This window comes from Sphaerodactylus townsendi, linkage group LG02, assembly GCF_021028975.2.
Source record: "Sphaerodactylus townsendi isolate TG3544 linkage group LG02, MPM_Stown_v2.3, whole genome shotgun sequence".
In the NCBI taxonomy this organism is placed as follows: Eukaryota; Metazoa; Chordata; class Lepidosauria; order Squamata; family Sphaerodactylidae; genus Sphaerodactylus; species Sphaerodactylus townsendi.
Window position 1 is genome coordinate 68,498,033 of NC_059426.1, and position 20,190 is coordinate 68,518,222.

General features: G+C 41.5%; 1 protein-coding gene across 6 annotated transcripts in view; it reads right to left on the minus strand.

The window, feature by feature from the left end:
• Positions 1-5,658: 5,658 nt before the first annotated feature.
• The window catches only part of AGBL2 (AGBL carboxypeptidase 2), a 29,654-nt gene continuing 15,122 nt past the window's right edge, over positions 5,659-20,190 (minus strand). For 2 of the 6 annotated variants that reach the window (XM_048485935.1, XM_048485933.1), the window contains 8 exons: positions 18,845-18,975; positions 18,255-18,321; positions 16,381-16,503; positions 14,332-14,448; positions 13,250-13,322; positions 9,437-9,631; positions 9,052-9,103; positions 5,659-7,072 (listed from right to left, as the gene is read on the minus strand). In XM_048485935.1, coding sequence (XP_048341892.1) covers positions 6,769-7,072; positions 9,052-9,103; positions 9,437-9,631; positions 13,250-13,322; positions 14,332-14,448; positions 16,381-16,503; positions 18,255-18,321; positions 18,845-18,975 — 1,062 coding nt within the window. In that variant the 3' untranslated portion in view covers positions 5,659-6,768. Of the gene's footprint in view, positions 7,627-9,051; positions 9,104-9,436; positions 9,632-13,249; positions 13,323-14,331; positions 14,449-16,380; positions 16,504-18,254; positions 18,322-18,844; positions 18,976-20,190 lie in introns of all 6 variants that reach the window. The other 4 variants (XM_048485934.1, XM_048485939.1, XM_048485938.1 and 1 more) reach the window with 4 other exon arrangements.

The window sequence follows — 20,190 nt, forward strand, 5'->3', positions numbered from 1 at the left end:
GCAGCCAGCCTGCCCTCCATCTTCTAGGTGCCGCTCTGCTCTTTGCCTGCCTCTGTAACACCGGAAGAGCCGTGAGCCAAGAAGAGAGGTTTGGAGGGCGGCGGGCCCAGCAGTGGAGTCATTGACAGGCGTTGGATGATAAATAGCGGGCCGCTCAAAGAGGAATTAGGAAAGCGTTAACAAGATAATCTCGGCCTAGCCTGTGGTCCATCATGTTAGTTTGCAGTAGGTGTGATATTTTGCTTGCTATTGATGCTGAAGTCTCCACTATAAAATATTTTGATGGCTGACGGAAATAATGGGCGGTTTTGTTTGTTAGCACAGGGCTTTCCAGGAAGGAGGCCTTGTTGAATTTAATGGGATGTTCTTCTCTAAATGGGAGTGCAAAACCCCACTGTAGCAAATTAACTGTTGCTACTAATCTAGTTCTACACCTGTTTTACTTTGAACTCCAACTTCCTTACAATGTAAATATGCTGTTGTGAGAAAATAATTTGTGTTAGGCTCTGGCATGCATTTGTAAACATTATCACTTGGAAATCTTTCCTTTCTTCTGCAAATGTACATTTTCACCATTCACGAACTGTCCGGTTATGTATTAAAGGCATTGCAAGACATCCTGCCTGCCAGTGAAATTGACAAAGAGCAGTAAAACCCTTTGGTCTGCTGATAACCGTCATATGCTCTTAGAAACTCCACCCGCAGTTCCATCCCAAAATAAAACCGGCAAATCAATAATCTTTCCTTGCAGAAAAGCTGGGAGAGAAAAACAATCTGAATTTCTCAAGATGACAAGATCGTATACACACTTCCGAAGAATCATAGAATGATACAGTTAGAAGAGACCACAAGGGCCATCAAGTCCAACCCCCTGCCGTGCAGGGACACTCAATCAAAGCACTCCTGACATGATCATCCAGCCTCTGTTTAAAAACCGTCAAAGAAGGAGAATCCACCACTCCAAGGCAGTGAATTCCACTGTTGAACAGCCCTGACGGTCAGAAAGTTCTTCCTAATGTTTATGGAATCTCTTTTCCTGCTCTTTGAATCCATTACCCCGTGTCCTAGTCTCTGAGGCATCAGAAAACAAGCTTGCTCCCTCTTTGACATGACACCCCTTCAAATATTTAACCATAGTTATCATGTCCCCCCTTAACTTTCGCTTCTCCAGACTAACATCCCCAGCTCCCTAAGTCTCTTTTCGTAGGTCATGGATTCCAGACCTTTTGCCATTTTGGTTGCCTTCATCTGGACACGTTCCAGCTTGTCAATATCCTTCTTAAATTGTGACTCCTGGAACTGAACACGGTACTCTAAATGAGGTCTGACCAATGCCGAGTAGAGTGGTACAATTACTTCCCCCAATCTAGACCAGGGGTCGGCAACCTTTAGCACCCAAAGAGCCATTTAGCCCCACCTCTCCAAGCCCTGCCTTCAGCCAAGCAGCCGGGATAGACAGCGGTGGCAAAGCCAACAATGGCAAGTTGCACTTGGGATGCGGCAAGTGCGCCTCCTTCCCTGCCCCCTCCTTCCTTCCTCCCTCTGGTGGCCTTTCCTCTCCTTCCCAGGCGCCAGACGAGGGAAGGAGGGGAAAGGACGCAGAAGGAAGAAAGGAAGCGCACTCGCCATTTCCCAAGTGCAACATGCCATCGTTGGCGTCACTGCTGTGGAGCCACAGTACGAGGACGAAAGAGCCACATGTGGCTACGGAGCCGCGAGTTGCCGACCCCTGATCTAGACATTATATTCTTATTGATGTACCCCAGAATTGCATTGGCTTTCTTGGCTGCCATATCACACTGCTAACTTATGTTCAGTTTGTGGTCTACTAAGACTCCCAGATCCCTTTCATATGTCAAGCCAGGTGTCACTCATATCTGCATTTCATTTTTTTCTGTCTTAAGTGAAGAATCTTAAATTTATCTCTGTTGAAATTCATTTTGTTAGTTTGAGTCCAGCTCTCTAATCTGTCCAGATCATTTTGAATCCTGCCCCTGTCCTCCAGGGTATTAGCTACCCCTCCTAATTTGGTATCATCTGCAGATTTGATTAACATGCCCTCCATTTCATTATCCAAGTAATTGATAAAAATATTGAATAGCACTGGGCCCAGGACAGAACCTGTGGCACTCCACTACTTACTTCTCTCCAGGATGAGAATAAGCCATTGATGAGAACTCTTTATGTTCGGCCAATCAACCAATTGCAAATCCATCTAACAGTTGCATTGTCTAGTTCACATCTTTCCAGCTTACTTGCAATATCTTGGGGCACCTTGTCAAAGGCCTTACTAAAATCAAGGTATGCTACATCCACAGCATTCCTTTCAAGTTTGTCACTCTATCAAAAAAAGAGATAAGATTGACATAACTTGTTTTTGAGAAACCCATATTGATTTTCAGTGATCACATTATTCCCTTCCAAGTGCTTACAGAGTGTCTCCTTAATTATCTCCTCTAGAATATTTCCTGGTGTTGATGTCAGGCTGACTGGGAGGTAGTTGTTTGGGTTTTCTTTTTTTTTTCCTTTTGAAGATGGGGACAATATTAGCTGTTTTCCAGCCTGGTGGGACTTCTCCTGTTCTCCAGGGGTTCTCAAAGATTATAGTAAGTGGTTCTGAGATTAAACCAAGGAAGAAGGGGATAAAATGTGCAAACAAATAATGCATTCCTAGATGTGAACAAGTGGGAGATATGTTTACAGATGACATAGAAATGAAGGAAGGTTGAAAGGTGATTGTAATTCTTCTTGCAAGACTATTAAATCAATTTCAGAACATTAACCAAGGCATCTGAATTTTATTTTTGCCTTTCACAAATACAGACCTATATTGGGCAAAGGACTCAAAAGTACTTTAAGTGAGAAGAGAGGAATCTTTCTTATACATTTATAGAAGTGGTAATCAGATAGCAGCAACAAACAAGCCGTTGTAAACTTAAAGGATGGTGCATGTGTATATCACTACAGAGCCACAGTTTATTTTCTACCAATAGAACACATTTCACATTTTAAACATTTTCCCTACAACTCCAAGCATGATTTTTTAAATACAGAATTGTAGCTGATTAAGTGCATGTGCAATCAGAACACTTGAAAGAACCAGCTTTTTAAAGCAATCCGAAATACAATACCAAAAAGGTCTAAATGTACGCACCAAAAAAAATAGTGAAGAACTACCTCCTACAACTTCAACTTGGCGTAAATCCGTTTTGCACTATGGATGGCTTTCAGGTGGCTGGGGATTTCCTGGAGCTTCCTGCCTTCCCATGCCACCTGGAGCCTCTCTGGAAGCGGTAAAGCAGTGGTGCTGTCCCCAGTGCCCAAGGGATTGGGCTGTTGATTCCTCATCCACAAACTTTGCTTACATTATAATCTGCATACCAGTTCAGATGCCTTGAAGTAAATCTGACTAGTTGGGAGTTATTCTGTTTCTGTGTAGTAGTCATCTTAGTCTTTACTGTGTGAAACTGATTGTAGAAATATTAATTTTGAGCATAAATTCTAAAGGGGTGTGCCTTATAGTTTCAATAGTGCAAGAACAGCCTTTTCTGCAGAATATTCTATTCGAGTAAACATTGATGTCAACTATTTTTATGCCGCTCTTTATGCAGAAGAGGGAACAATATAATTTTAAAAAGAAAAACCCAAAAAAGAATCCATCATAAAGTTTCATTTAATATATTATTTTCAATTACAATAGCCCTTAATGTAGCAGTCTCCATTTGGGAATGATAAAGAAAACACAGGATTTTTATATTTTTTACTGACTACAAGTTTTATGCCTTTTGCTTTATTAGATTGTTACTGTTTATGGTTAAGTTAGTAAAAATTATTCTTAAAGAATAAAGGAAGCTGTATCTGCTGGTCTCCCTCCTCTATTACTCTGTCTTCTCTGTCTCTTTATTTCGTAGGCTGCCACCAGGAATAAAATTCCAAAAACTATTGTATTTCCCCTTTTATTTTATTCTTTTCTTGGTAGTGTGTACGAGATATAAGGCAAGCGGATGGCATTTGTGGTACTAAGGAAAATCAGGTGGGAGTTCCAATATTTCATTAAACTAATGTATGACTTTATAACTGGTAGGTAACTTCAAGGTTCCAAATAAATTATTTACAAAAATTAAAATAGAACTGAGGCATCAACTACTTTAAATAACTTCCAATCAGCATAAAGTCCTGATTCTTTCCACTCTTACAATGAAATTATGTCACATGGGGGGGATGGCGTCCTGGGCAAAAGGGTGCCCGGCCCCACACACCCTTCCCCAGCTCCCCTCAATACCCTTCCCCCACTTACTTTAGTTTGAAGCAGCCTGGTGGGAACTGCACTTCCTGTTGTTGAAAAAGCAGAATGGTGGAAACTACACTTCCCAGGAGACTTTGCGAGCTTCAACTCCCAGGAGTGGGGCTCACAAGGTCTCCTAGGAACTACAGTTCCCATCATGCTGCTTTTTCTACACCAGGAAGTGTAGTTCCCACCAGGCTGTTGGGGCTTGCAAGGTCTCCTGGGAAGTGTAGTTCTTACCACACTGCTTTTTCTACACCAGGAAGTGCAGTTCCCACCAGGCTGCTTCAAACTAAGGTAAAGGGGGTGGGAGTGGGATTTTCCAACCCCCCCGCCCCCCAATGTGACCCACTGGTGCACGCCCGGTGCACAGTGCTGCCTTCCATCCCTTTATAGCTATTCCTCTGATGTCACCCTTTGTCAAACTCATACAGTTTCTGTCCTTTTCTGACAGACTCTGATTCTGACAATCCGACAGTTTCTAAATTCCTCACAGATTAACACATCTCAAAACTAAGTTAAATTTATTGTCAAAGGCTTTCACGGCTGGAATCACTGGAGTGTTGTGGGATTTCCGGGCTGTATGACCATGTTCTAGTAGCATTTTCTTCTGACGTTTCACCTGCATCTGTGGCTGGCATCTTCAGAGGGATAAATGGATATTTGTAAAGCCCAATCCAGGCAGGTGGGCAAGGACAGAATCACTCTAGTACCATCTCACCCCTTCCAAAGGGCTTTTACGCAGTATGGGAAGCCCAAAAAGTAAAAAGAAAGGTTTTCAAAAGTTCTCATAGGGGAATGTATCTCCAAGGCCAGCTCTGGCAGCACAAGAATGCTGAAAGCTGACTAACATCGGCTCCATTCCTAGGAATGCCCTGCCACAACTCCACCATGACAATGCAGCTCAGGAGTGCTGACGCAGAGCTGGGCACTGCAGCCAGGTGTCCCAGAGACCCACAGTGGCCAGGCACCAGCAGATTTGCCACACACAACCCCCCCCCCCCCCGGTTGTAAATGCCCCAGGGAGAGTAAATCTGCTGGTTTAAGCCTGTATCACATTTGACAGGGCATTTGGCCTCCTCCTAGATTGGGCTACCTGTCACTTAATTTTCAGACCCAAACAATTTGCTTGCTTACAAAAAAGAATCAAGATTTACAAACAGATTTTAAACCCTATGCTGTTTCTGTAAGTACTACACTAAAATAATTAATAAGCTATAATTTGTAATACAGTTATACCTAATGAAATACCTTTAAACAGATGGCTACATAAACATTTTCTGTTTTTCCCCTCATTATTGCTTCTTTATATGACATTAAGAATTTGTTATGATCATTGCAGACATTATGAAAAATGGAGCTGTACCATCAAAGCCATTTGTTAAGCCCTTTATTATTCACACAGCATATAATTTTCTCTCTGGAACAAAGAACACCAAGTAAGTTATAGAAAGTAGTATTAGCAGAGACTGATTGGAGACAGGATGTCAGGTAGTCAATACCTTCTTTGAGAGCTAGGAATCTGATTCGCTGCTAAAATAATGAAAATGCAACAATATTTGTACCTGAATATTGCAATTCGTCCCTATCCAGTTCCAGAGTTGTATCTAATTTTTCCATCAGTGCAATGGAATTTTCTCTGCCTCTTCCCCGCCCACTGATCTCCAAGAAATTCTACTCTTGGGGGATAAGGGGCCCTAGAGAACAACATGAAGGGGGAAATCAATGTAGATTTTGTTTTGCCTAGATCCAACCCCAATATTGTGCTAGAAGATGTGTTCTGTTATGACAGTGCTCACTACTATACAGCAACCTATGAAAACTAAAATTCACCACACATAGTCATCAGAATTTTAACATTAACAATCTCACACATTTGAGATTATGAATACTTTTAAAAAAATAAATAAATAAGGGTGGAACTACATCTTAAACACAGGTTCCCCAACTCCACATTTGCCAAAGTAGTTGGGGGTAGAAAAGACATTTGTAGCGGAAAATCTACAGGAGGAAATTATATATAATATATTCATATACACATAGATTCTCCCCTAAACATCGTCCTTCAACAATCTTTTTTCTTTTTCAACTAGAGGTGTAATTTTAGAGCCCAACTGGAAAGCAATGAAAAATTATGTGTAGAAGGGGCACTCATAATAGGGGAGAATATGATCAGACAATATTAACTACTCCCCACCACTTGTTAATTCTCCCTTGCAAAAGGACACCTCCCTAAATATGAGGAGCTGGGAACTCTGTATCACCCCTGAAATACTGCAGTTCCATACTAACAGAAACTAAAGAGTTATCTTAATATTTCTTACCAGCTAATCTCACATTTATACCTATACATAAAAATGTGACCATCCTCTCTATTAAGGCTTCAATTTTCTTTTGCCAAACTAATGTAGCAAACTTTGAATTAAATCCTTGCAATCCCCGCTACAGTAGAGTTCAGTGTGAGTTATTCAGAGTCAATGACTTCATGGGAACAAAACAGCCTTTGACTTGGGACCAGCAACTCCCTCCTCTAGTGAAGAATGTTTCCAACCACTCTCCTTTCGTGCTCCCCTGACTTTGCCATGATGGTGTTCCTTCTCTACCCTCAGAAGCAGTTGGTCAATTTTCAGGGGTTTCCATTTGAATTCTTGTTTGGGAAGTACTTGTGACCTGCTTTGAGTCAGATTCCACAGCAATTTCTTGTCCTCAGTGATTTGAGATTTCAAAGAAAGACCTCTGCGCAGCATTAAAGTCACTGAAGATACATCAGGATTCCACAACATGGATCTAAATAAGGGGAAAAAAAGCACTTTGCGAAGGCTTTTGGGGGGGGTCATCAAGTACATCTGACTTATGGTGACCCCGGTGATGTTTTCAAGGCAAATGATGTTCTGATGTGGTTTACGATTGCCTGATTCTGTGTCATGATCCTGGTATTAAGAAGCTAATGTGAGGGAGAAGACTGAATGAAACATAGCATTCATAACCACTATTAGCAGGAACAAGGGGAAGCAGTAGGAGTTCAGGATTCAGTTGAAGCTCTTCCTGCTGCCGTTTCCCATGGACTTGCTGTTTCACATGGACTTTGCAAATGGTGATGGAGGTGGATGGGGAGGGGAGGGGAGGGGAGAATTTTTTAATTAGATAAATTTTGGGTTCAAGTTTTAGAAACCTGGAAAATTTCAATTAAAAGCCAAATTAAGTTGATGGGTATCAGCTAGATCAAAAATGTTGGGGTTTTAAATCCTGAACCTGAAATGCAGTGAATAAAAAAAATTGTACTCACCCCGATTAGGAACTAATTTCTGGTAAATGTGATAGGAAAGTATGTGCTGCACAATCTGAGAATTGCAATGTGAGCATTATTGTAAGGAACTTGTGACACTCTGTACAGCAGGAAAAGGAATACAAATACCGCCAAGGAAAGGTCAAACTGCAAATCATATTTATATGAGTATTAAAACTAGCAAGGGCAAAGTACTAATGCGGGAAAATACAAAAGTGTTGATGCCTTTAGAGAGATGGCTTTTGAAACACAAATCAGATCAATCTAATGTAGCAAAAGAGATTTCTGGCCACAATACTGTCAGCCTCTTGCTTCTGATTCACCTTGTTTTCCACTGATCTGACTTTGCTTGTCTGCTCTCCAGATTCTTTGTCCCTTCTGCTTCCCCTTGAACTTGCGATATGTATGTGCTGTATTTCATTCAATTTTCTCCTGCATATCAGCTACTTAATTTGACTTACCACTTAGGTTTTTTGTCACACAAAGGTTCAAACTACATACTAGGTTAAGACAAAATACAGCATGGGCTGAATATGTAGAAGCTGAAAGCATAAAACTAAACAGTTGTCAGGAATATGTATGTTTATTACAGTATTCCTTAAAGACTCCTATCCTGGCCCAAATGATAACCTCACAAAGATCCATAAATGCAAATAATCATTACTGATCCTGATCAAATGCTTTTCAGCCCAGACTTCTTCAGTGGTCAAATAATACAGATATTAAACATACAAAAAGGCTCCAGACATTAAAACAACACATACATAAGCTCTGAAACAGATCAAGGTAAAATGTAATAGTAATAATACTCTGACCAAAGGTACAGATACAATTGTACACAGGACTGGAGTGAGGGGGAACTGCGCCCTGCCACACCCCCGCCCACCCCGAAAAGCCTCTACCACACCCTCGCATTGGCGCATGCCCGGTGCATCGCGCGCACCCTGCCCCCTTGGCACTACACCACTGGCACTACACCACATAAGTGCAGTTCCATTATAATGGCAAAATACTCATTGTCAGATTGACACTTTTAGCCTTTTTGTGTGTGTGTCTGTTTTAAATTTTTTAATTGGTCTATGCATTTTCTTCATCCCAAATATCATGAGACAAGGAATCCCCAAACCTTTTCAGCCCAAGGAGATCCTTGGAATTTTGGCACAGCACAGTTTACCTTCAATCACATAGTAAAGATCCTTGTGATATGGTGGCAGCTGCTGCACAAACGTTTTTAAATGTCTGCACAGCCAATCAAATCTCCAATAGCCAATCAGAAGCCTTGCTGGGCGAAAGTCCCACCTAACTCTGCCTAAGTTCGAAAAATACTTGATGGGCACCAAGAAAGACGTTGACAGGCACCATGCACCCACAGGTACTACAGTGGGAACCCATAAAATTCAAAAGGTCCTTGAGCCTAAAAATGAAATCAGTGTTGTTTTATTAACTGATATGGTGCCAGGGAGGAGGATTGTTACCATACCTGTGCCGTCTCACTCCAGAAGCAGGTAGAAAGGATGATGAAAAAGAGGTGTCTGTAGACAAGTGGAAACAAAGATCAATAATAACCATAAATTAAAAACAAACATCAACTATACATTATGGCTGGCTCTACCTATTAGAGTAACTATGTGAAATTTCCCACATGGCTTTTGTGAGGAACAAGATGATGAGAAGCTACGTTATTTGATGAATTAAGTTTCACAGATATTTATGACATGTGAGGTATCTGACCAACATTATGTCCTTTTTCATACCGTATTTTATCTCCTTGATTTGGGGGTATTCATTAACTCCTAATGCTCACCTCCCTTGCTATCCCATGGCAAGTTTTGCCAGTCTTTTTAGCCTATATTGCTGTGCCATACCTTTATTTTGATTCTCAGGGAATTCTCCTTTAAGTTGCCCATAGAAGAGGGATGGCTGCTGTTTGATGGGTGAATTTATGTGGCTTGGTCGCTGTGCTGGTGGTGGAGGAATCATGGTTACAATGAGGGGCTCAGGATTCTGGTTCTTGAGGCCACACTGAGCGACAGGAATAGTCTGCTTATCCAAGGAAGGCGCTAGAAAAAGAATTGCTTACCTGTAATTGATGTTCTTCTAGTGGTTGTCTGTGCAGTTACACTGGTGTAGATGGCACTCAGGAAAGTTCTACAGCTCTGGCTCAAAAACTGACACTCAAATTCTCTCCAAGAGAGAGCTTTCCCTCCTCACTTCTGCTTTGTGAGTGTCAACCTGCTCAATTTGCTCAGACTACCTGCCTGGCCTGCCTGGAGGTGGGTCCTGGAATCTTCTCAGGGAGAAAGAGTATATAATACATCCTGACAAAAGCTGCATCTTGTCACTCCCTGCTATCAAGTGTATGGTGGGAAATGAAAGTAGAAGTGGTCACCCTTGTTGCAACTCTATATATCTCTTCAAGAAGCACACCTTTTTCTGTCCAGATTTTTTTCTTTTCCTGGCTTGATTTCTGTCTCTTTCTGTCTTGCTATCAAAAGTCACTATGTGAGTTATAAATAATGTTTCAGGGGATAAAGGGTGACACTATGTCTTATCTGTTTTTCTTTTTACTAAATTGTAGGGTGGCAGGTCTGTCATCTTTGTAGTTATTATTATTGTAGAGTAAAAAACTTAAAAAATACATTTCAAAAAGGAAGCACACCTTGTAAAAAGGTAGAGGATTGAGTGATAGTTCTCATCTAATGTGCTTGTGAAACTTGTGATAGTGCCTGCTGTACTTTATTAGGGTGCTGGAGAGCAGAGCCACCCCTCCCCAAAAAGTTCCCCTTTGGGTTCTCTCTCTTTCTCTCCATAAAGCCCAGTCTGGCCCATTTACACATCCCCAAACATCATCCAATGTGCCTTGCCAACACTTGCAGTACAGAGCTCCTCTAGCTCACAGGTGTCAAACTTGCGCCCCTCCAGATGTTATGGACTACAGTTCCCATTATCCCTGCCAGCATGATGCTGGCAGGGGATGATAGGAACTGTAGTCCATAACATCTGGAGGGCCACAAGTTTGACAACTATGCAGGAAGAAAGGGCTTCACCTAGTAAGCAAATCTGCACAGCACAGACATCTGCCTGGCAAGGGAGAGAGAAGGCAAAAAGCTTTGTGAGGAGATAGGGCCTCTGCAATGTGCAGATCAGGGAAGGACTGAGTGAAGGGGATGAGAGGGCGTCATTAGCCCTGAAGAAGAGAAAAGAGAGGTTCCCTGGGAAGAGGTGACTCTATACTGCAAGAATGTTTGTTAAGTACTAGCAGACCAGTGGTTCTCAACCTTCCTAATGCTGCGACCCTTTAATACAGTTCCTCATGTTGTGGTGACCCCCAACCCTAACATTTATCCATTTTACAAATGGAGAACACTGATGCAGAGAGTCTTAGGCGACCCTTTTGAAAGGATCGTTCGACCCCCAAAGGGGTCCCGACCCACAGGTTGAGAACCACTGAGATAGACTGACAGGGATGGAATGTAGATGGGCCAAACTAAGCAATGGAAAATTTTTGCTGGAAGGGGGATCTTGCAACCTGGCTATGTTCAAAAGAAATCTTCTCCGCTAATGCATGACCTCATCTAGCTTACCTGCTGTTCTTCTCAACGTGAATACAAAGAGAGTCAAGAGGTATGGTACTCCTGCTACCTATGCATATGCACTACCACCAAGTTCTTTCAGAAAACAGTACAAAAAGAAACTGCTATAAACATCTGAGGGTCCTGACCATTGCTCTAGGATCTCATCCACAGATGCATGGAACCATCCCTATGGAAGGGTATATCTTTGATGTATGTTTTCGTGTCTGGAGTGACAGAGATGGAGGGCAATCAAGCATGCTGACAAAGAACCAAGGATATAGGCATGGTGTGCGATGCATAGCCAACAAACAAGCTTAAAGACTTCTGCTTCAATATTCTTCAGCACATTTCACTTATGCTCAAGCAACTATTGCAAAAAGAGGGTGATCTTGATCCCAAAACGTGAGGTAAAGTGGAGGTTGGGACAGCATTGGTGGCAAAGTGGATAGCAATGCCACTGGTGATAACGTGAAAAAATTAGACTTGACCATGGTCTCTGTAGTCAGGTTGACAAGATGCACAAAAAACTGGAGAAACTAACTGCTGTACGGACAGAACAGATACTGAGATGGCAAGTGTACAACCAGTGCACTGAATCATATGTCTGTTGCAGTGCTGTTTATTATAACCATAGTTACAATATGATGGGCACAGGGATTTAGATAATCTGATAGCCATGTTCCAATCTCCATCATGATGTGATTGATGCTTATCTCAATTGTCCCTCCACAAACATGGTAAAGTACTGTGATGTGCCCATTTTGTTAGCACTCTGTAAAATAAGAGTGATGCCAGTCACTGCAATCATAATATAGCTGATGATATTCATAGACCTTGTCCTTATGCACAGATGATCTCTGTCTACCGTAGCATTCTGCAAACTGTTAAAATTATATTGAAGTAAATATATTGTTAAAAGTGGTCATGAGCTGGGGTATGAGCAGCTGTTCGAGCAGGGATTCAGCTACAAGGAGCAGAAGTAAAACTTAGTACAAGAATCAGTTCTGGAGTTGATGGTTGTATGGGGACTGTGTCAACACAGCAGGAACAGACAGAGAAACGTCCACAACTTCAGAGGAACACTTAGGTAAAACACTTCTGCTACTTCTTTTTCTTCCCAATCTTGTCAGTCACTGGTTTGCTAGGCTTTTAACCATGTGAGTCTTTATGATGCTTGAGCTGTTTAGAGGCTGCCTCTGTCAAGCACTCCCAAAGTGCTTTCCTGGCACCCATCAAGTATTTTTTAGAAAGTGGGACTTTTGCCTAGTAAGGGTTCTGATGGCCGCTGGAGTTTTGATTGGATGTACAGGGTCTTTTTAAAAAACAACAACATTGTTTTTGCAACAGCTGCCACCATTTTGTCGCTAGTTCCAACTCTTGTGGCAGTAATACTATGGCAGCTATTTTGTAGCTGTGTCTACCATACTACGTCAAAATTCCGAAGGTGGCCACAGAACCAAAAAGATTGGCGACCCTTGCTTTAAGTCAGCTTGTGAAGTTGCAGCCATGATGGGGAGGCAGCTGCTCAGCTAAGACTCCAGCTTCAGAGAGTAACAAATCAAGGAATGGGGTCCTGACAGTTGTACCACAGTGTGTGATACCAAATGCCCCATGAAAGGCTCCAAGGAGTTCTCTTAAAGAAGGGTGTGGATATGGTCAAAAAAAGATGTAGTTGGATGAGGCTCACCTCTACATTTGAGACATACACAGAGGCTAAGCTGCCCTTGGGGGAAGGAGATATGAGTGCTTATTTTTGGGCCAGAGCTCAAGAACCTTCTGGAATTGCTTGTGTGCCAGCACAGAACTGCATCTGTGAGGACTGCACAGAGACAACAATAAAGAACACAGCAATAGACAATGTTTTCTTTAGCAGTCAGAAAACCTATATTCTGCTACTTGAATATATTGTAAATAAAACAAATTGTCATCAATCAAAACTATGAAATGAGCGGGTACCAGATACACAATCAGTGGGGCCATGACAATGGTGAAGATAAGTTGCTAACATCATATTATTACTTTCAAACAGATGAGGCAATATTTAAGTAAATTCTGTTAGCCATTCACTGGCAATACATATACACATGAATTTAAATTTCAGACCTTGATGTTCCTCTTGAATGGTAACTGGGTTCTCTCCTTGCATTGAAGACACTGAATCCTCTATATTCTTCTCCTTAATTTTTTTTAAAAATGAATAAATTAGTTTTCACATTTCTTGCCTTCTCTGCAGACATCTTACAATACATAATTGGCAAAGGGACTATGTCTTGGAATAGGTACAGTCTATAACATGCATTACGCAGAACTTATGGGATCCTGATATCCACATTTGAGAGTCTAAACTGTGGTCCTATTGTGGCTTTTTCATTAGGTTTATTCAGATTTAGAAGGTTGGTGGGTGCAAATTGTGCTTATTAAGATTTCTCCAGAGCATTATCCTACTTTATATATTTTCAGTCCTCTTTACTAATTATGCTTTCTTTGAGAGCATTAAAGGAGCCCTTGGTTCAAACAGCTCCATGTGAAATTCCTTTGTCTCCTTGTGATACTCTAGAAAACTGTAATTGTTATATCCTTCATAGTAATGCTTCATTGTCATGTAATCTTTGAAGCATTTTACCTCTTCTAATAAATCCATCAGCAAAATAATTTTTAAGAGTTAGAATTATGCCCAGCTAAGCCAAAACTCTGTGTATTCCACTCTACAACCTAAATGCTCAAAAGAGATTAAGAGAGAAATCCTGAGCAGGTCTACTCAGAAGCTTGCGAAAATCTAGTCCGAGGGGCTTTTCCGAGGAAAATGTTTTTAGGATTCCATTGTAACTTCAAGATTCACTACTGTGGTTCTCTCATCATTATCTGAGGTATCTTTCACATGTATATTCCAGGAATGCTTCTTGATCAATTTTATCAAGCTTTTTTGAGCATTTGTCCTAGCCTAGATTAATTGAGTTTGCAATACTTACTGTCCTCTTAAGACAGGGGTCTGCAACCTGCGGCTCTCCAGATGTTCATGGACTACAGTTCCCATCAGCCCCTGCCAATTGGCCATGCTGGCAGGGGCTGATGGGATCTGTAGCCCATGAACATCTGAAGAGCCGCAGGTTGCAGACCCCTGTCTTAAGACCTTCAGTTAAAAACAGTGAACATATAGTGAATAGTAACAGATAATACAAACGAACCTGACACAAACATATTGCTTGATTCACCTGCTTGTTCTTCTTTTCTGAACTTCTGTCTCTCCTTGATCTCCTGGAAAGCCTCAAAGTCTTTCCAGGACTTGGAGAAATAGAGTTTGCCTAGGAGAATTTAATAAATAGAAAATATCTCGGTTCACTATTAAATCAAAATAAGGAGAAATGTTGAAGAGTAAATTCAGTAAGACCTCTTAACAGAGAGCGGCAACCCAACACTCTGGGTCCAACATATGGTGAAATATATCCTGTGAAAGAAATACAGCTGAATTAGCCTTAGAGCAGCTCATGGATCACATAAGACATGTGCTGGGGAATGGATGGACAAAGGACCAATGATGGTGTGAGGACAATCACAGACCATCAAACATCTATCTACTTAGATTTCTATATTCTGCTTTTCTTCCCAGTTTACAACACTCTTCTCTTGTCCTCCATTTTATCCTCACAACAACCACTCTTTCCAGTGTTAGGCTGAGGGAGAGCAACTGGTCTAAGATCGCTCAGTGAGCCTCCATCGCAGAGTGGGGATTTGAACTTCCATTCCCAGATCCTCATCCACCATCCTAACCATCACAATGAAAGTAAATTCTGTTGATGTGACAAAACCTCACCCATTCCCATTCAATGTTGTGAGCTTTTAAGGTGTATAGCCTACTATTTAAAAGGCAAGTCATGTTCCCAATCAACCACTCCTTAAAAAGAAGGACTCTGGGAGATGTGGTCCAGAAGGTGCCGTTTCCTGAACAAAAGGACAGTGGGGCGACTGGACTACACCTCCCACAACCCTTTGTATTAACAACACTGTCAGCACTGATATGTCTTCCCTCCCCGTCCCCTGAGAAATGCAACTCTCATGCGCGAAGCCTCAGCTCCATTCACAAGCCCTTCCAAAAGCCCCCCCATTGGTCTCCTTAGCTGGCGAAAGCACCTGAGGCTAGGTCTTCTTGCAGAGGCTGTTCCAAGTCTCCACTTGAAAGGAGTCCATTAGCAGCATCTGCCAGACCTTTTCATGGTCTGCCACCCAGCGCAACACTGGTTCTGCACATAGGGAAGGAGGACCCAGAACCACCAACAGCAAATGAGGGGAGAGACAAGGGAATGCAGCCAGGGCGGGACAGAGGACACAGGAAAGAAGTAAGGCTCTCACCATCTGGTCAGTGGCCTGTCCCAGCCAGGCTGGCAAGAAGCTCGTGAGCACCCTCCACAACAGTTTTCTAGAGCCCATTGTATATGTTTGCACAACAGGCTTTATTGTTAGTTTATTATATTTTCTCTCATTTTGGAGGCTAAATGCTATCATGCTGAACCATCTAAGCACAGAAGTAGTAGCCTTGCTACCACAGAAGAATCCTTGTAATCCCTTAAAAATAAAAATAAGTGGTGGTAACTAGCAAGGTCACTAATTACCTCACCAAAATACTCCTTTATTTCATGAACCTTCATTTTAAATTTTCATTTTCTTTGGAAAAGAAAGTGTGCTCTCTTACCTGAATCCACTTACAAGCATTATCCCAACTTATTATAGAAAAGTCTGGTGCCACACCTTCTTTCCTATAGACATAGCCTTTCCTTACCTTAGACTAAAGGAATATCCACAGCAGTGCACTTTAATTCAATCTGTCACTTTAAAAAAACACATGCAACCAGTGGGATATCACCCATCATAGACATCTTTCTGATTTCTTTAGATGATTTTTAGTATGGGATAGAGAGGTTGTTTCTGGCCTTGCACAGCCCTGGATATACTTTTTTACCCATGTGCTTTTTTGGTACAAGGTGCACCGTTGAAACTGGGCAAATTCAATGTCATTCTTAAAAAATCACAAGCCTGACAGGAGCAAGTGCATACATACTATGAAATGAAACAAGGATTATTCATGCATAACATCCACTAATGCAGTCATGAACAGAATGTTCACTAGAAAGAAAACTAACAGAATATACCAACTTGATACATATTCCACTAAGATACATTTCTAGCTGACTGGTGGCGTTGCCTCCACCATCATCCCTGGGATCTGATTTGCCTCTTACCGCGACATCTTCCTGGTGTTTTAATGTATGGCTCAGAGCATATTTTTGTCGCAAATCATTTCTTTCCTTCCTTGTTCGCAGATGTTTCTTTTTCTTCTTTTTCTTCTTCTCATTGTAGTCCTCCTGAGAATTAAAAAATATTCCTACTTACTACACAAATATTACCATTCACAGATTCATTTGCTACATATTTCAGCTGTCAAGGTATTCCCCTAGAGTCTACAAATATGTAATGAATGAGTGAGGTTCTATTGAAATTGCAATGACCATACAGCATAGATTCCCACCAGTCCCCATCCATCCACCCCCGCTCCCCACAATCCCAACAAATTCCCTTCCTTATTCCAGCGCTTTCTTACATGGCTTTTGTCCATGAAGGTCCCATGATCCCAAACACACACTATGGGAGGCAAACTTCCTCCTCCCTTTTTCATCAGGGAAAAACCTGGCTGAATCCAGTCCAATGTTACCTATATTTACTCCACAGTGCTTGCATGCAGAAATCGTTTTCTTAGCCTGCTGTTGTAATAGGTAAGCTATCCTGCCAATGATTACATGCATGTCTTAGGATGTATACGATTTGTCTTTTTTGTGTATGTGGTGGGGCAAGGACCACAGTAGCATAATTATTTGACTTATTTGTTGCAGGCAAGCTCCCTAAGATAGTGCTTCTGCTCCTAAAAGATAATGCATTTATCAGCACTAAAATCATAATGTTTTGTTGGCATGAAAATGCAGTTCTTCCATACTTCCACAAATGTCACATGGAAATGTCAGACACACCTACTAGATTACACTGTTAGAAAAAACTTCACCCCACCCCCACATGCAGATGTGTGTGTGTGTGTGTAACTTTTTAAAAGCTTTAAAAGGCTGAGAGCATTCTCTGCTGCATCACTGAAGTGTGGGAGTATCCATATACTTCTGACATAAAAAAAACCCCAAAGTGGCAAATACCTTCAAGGCTATCTTCACCTCCATACAGTAATGCCTGGCCTTAATTATGATTTGCTTTTAACAATATATTTACTGAAAAGTTTTCCAAAGATAACAGCAATGTACAGTGCTTGACTATACAAACTAGCATAGTCTGTAATCGCAGTAGCATATCTTTTGATGTCTTAGTTAAAATACAAAAAGGATAAAAAGGAAAAGAAACCATAAAAACTCTCCTTTTATGTATTGTCAAAGGCTTTCATGGTCGGATTCAACTGGTTGTGGTGGGTTTTCTGGGCTGTGTGGCCGTGGTTTGGTAGCAGTGGTGGGATTCAGCAGGTTCGCACCACTTCGGCAGAACCTGTTGTTAAAATGGTGCTTGTAAACCACCAGTTGTTAAATTATTTGACTCCCACCACTGGAACCGGTTATTAAATTATTTGAATCCCACCACTTGTTCCTAACGTTTTGCATGCATCTGTGGCTGGCATCTTCAGAGGTGTATCACAGAGGGAAGCCTATTACACACTGTGTCCAGTGAGAAGGGAATGTTTTAGTGGGGTATATATTGTCCATGTTCCAGGGTGGGGAACCAACCAATAAGTGTTTGAGTGGAACTGCTATGCAAAAGTGTGATTGATAGTACTGTATTTTATCATTCTTTTATCCTTTTATCATTCCAGTTTCAGTATAGGTACTGCCAAAGTGAGAACCAAAAAATCTCAAAATAAAACCAGAGATATTACACTTATCTGGATTTTTTCCTTTGAAGGATTTGAATTTTTTCCATCTTGCAGTGGTAGAATATGTATCACTAATGCTGCTAGCATTTGCTTTGTAGCAAAGCAACCATTCCCTGACCATAGAAGTGCTTTATAGCAATACACCATTTCATTTTTCTAAGCTGTTCTATTAACCCCCAAACACATGGTTCTCACCTTGTTTGTCACACTGAACAAATGTGCAGGAGGATCATCTGACTGGGAGCTGTTGGAGCCACTTGTACTAATTAAAAGAAAGAGATAACATACTGGTGTGACCCAGGACAAAAAATGTTGTGATTCCACTGATTCCAGCAAAAGCTTTACAGCCTTTGTTCTTCTGTTAATCAGATCCAGTTCATTCTGAAAAGCTTAGAAAAGCTTAGAAGCAGTTGCTCCTATCAGAAATGTCTATCTTCATCACAAAAGGTCCTGTAAGGCATAAATCCTCAGAGACAGTTCTATAAGAGGTCTTGCCAGACATAGGTATAGATTTTTTATGGGGTGGGTTCGGTGACGGACGGCTTTCCAGCTGTCCCATTCCATGTTTCAAGCAAGCTGGACCTGTATTGGGAGGGGTTTGAACCCGAGAAACCCGCCCCTTACCTACATCCCTGCTTTTAAGCCACATCCTCTTCCTACAGTGAGGGCGCCACTTATGAATAGTGAGATCCCATGCAACAGTAGCACACATGTAAATAACATGACAATAAGTACAAAGAATAGTTGCTGATACGCTCAGCACCCCACTCGGAGGATGCTGTTACCTGGATTCAACATCCGACAGGGAGATGTCACTCCAGGTACCTTCTGTGTTTTGTGCACATCTCAACTCAGAGAGTTTGCTCTGGATTTGCTGCTGCAATAGCTCTTGTAATTCAGTCAAACATTGCTGAAACTAAGAGAAGAATAGAAGTATGTGTGAATTATGCACAGGAGACATATACTGCATTGCTGTTTCCTTTTAGGCAACAGACATCTTATTTGAGATAATTCTGCTTCCACAGAAATGTAAAATAGGTAGTATATGACTTTTGCCTTTCATAAGCAGACCATTATAAGAATGGATGGGATTTCTGGTAACAATTACGTCCAGCCCCAGAACTACTTAAGGGATGCAAAGGAAACATTCTGCAAGTGCATTATTGAGTATGCAGCTCTACAAATACTCTATCATGTACTTTATTACACAAACCTTCATGGAGCAGAGACTAAAGTGAAGAATGGCATGCATCCCTAAGACTTCACTGTACATTTAAATGATATAATACTACCCCATCTTAAGTCTCATTGTTTACACTGAACAAACAAAAAATAGTCTTGTCTCAGAAAAAGATGTTCCTCTGCCAGAAAACTCAACATACTGGATCTTCTTTGTTATAAAATGCTCTGCCTGAGTCCTAGTGCCTATCTAGCCCTGCTCCCTCCAATCTGTTTGAAAGTTTGAAAGTAAAAATACAACAGCATCATTTTCAATGTTTAAACTGGGGACCTCAGATTCTCCCTTTAAATCCATGCGGAAGTGGGTAGATTTAAAAGGAGAATCTGGGGAAATTTGTGGAGTGCCTGCTGTCAGGGGTGCAATTGTTAAGCTAGCAGCACAAAACTTTCAGGGTATCTTTAGGAGGCTCTCCTAATTATGCCACCCAGGTTTGGCAAAGTTTGGTTCAGGGGGTCCAAAGTTATGGACCCTCAAAGGTGTAGCCCCAACTTCTATTAGCTCCCATTGGAAACAATGGGGGATGGGACATCCCCTTTGGGAGTCCATAGCTTTGGACTCCCTGGACCAAACTTCACAAAACTTGGGTGGTATCAGTAAGAGACTCTCTTGATGATACCTCCTAGGTTTGGTGATGTTTGGTTCAGGGGGTCATAAGTTATGGACCCTCAAAGAAGTCCCATCTTCTATTAGCTCTTATTGGAAACAATGGGGGATGGGGCATTCCTTTTGGGAGTCCATAACTTTGGACACCCTGAACCAAACCTCACCAAATCTGGGTAGTATCATCATGAGTGTCTCCCAAAAAATCCCTGAAATGTTGGTGCTGCTAGCTTAAAACCTGTGCCCCCTGCAGGCTAAAAACTGAAAAAAAACTTTAAAATACCAAAAAAC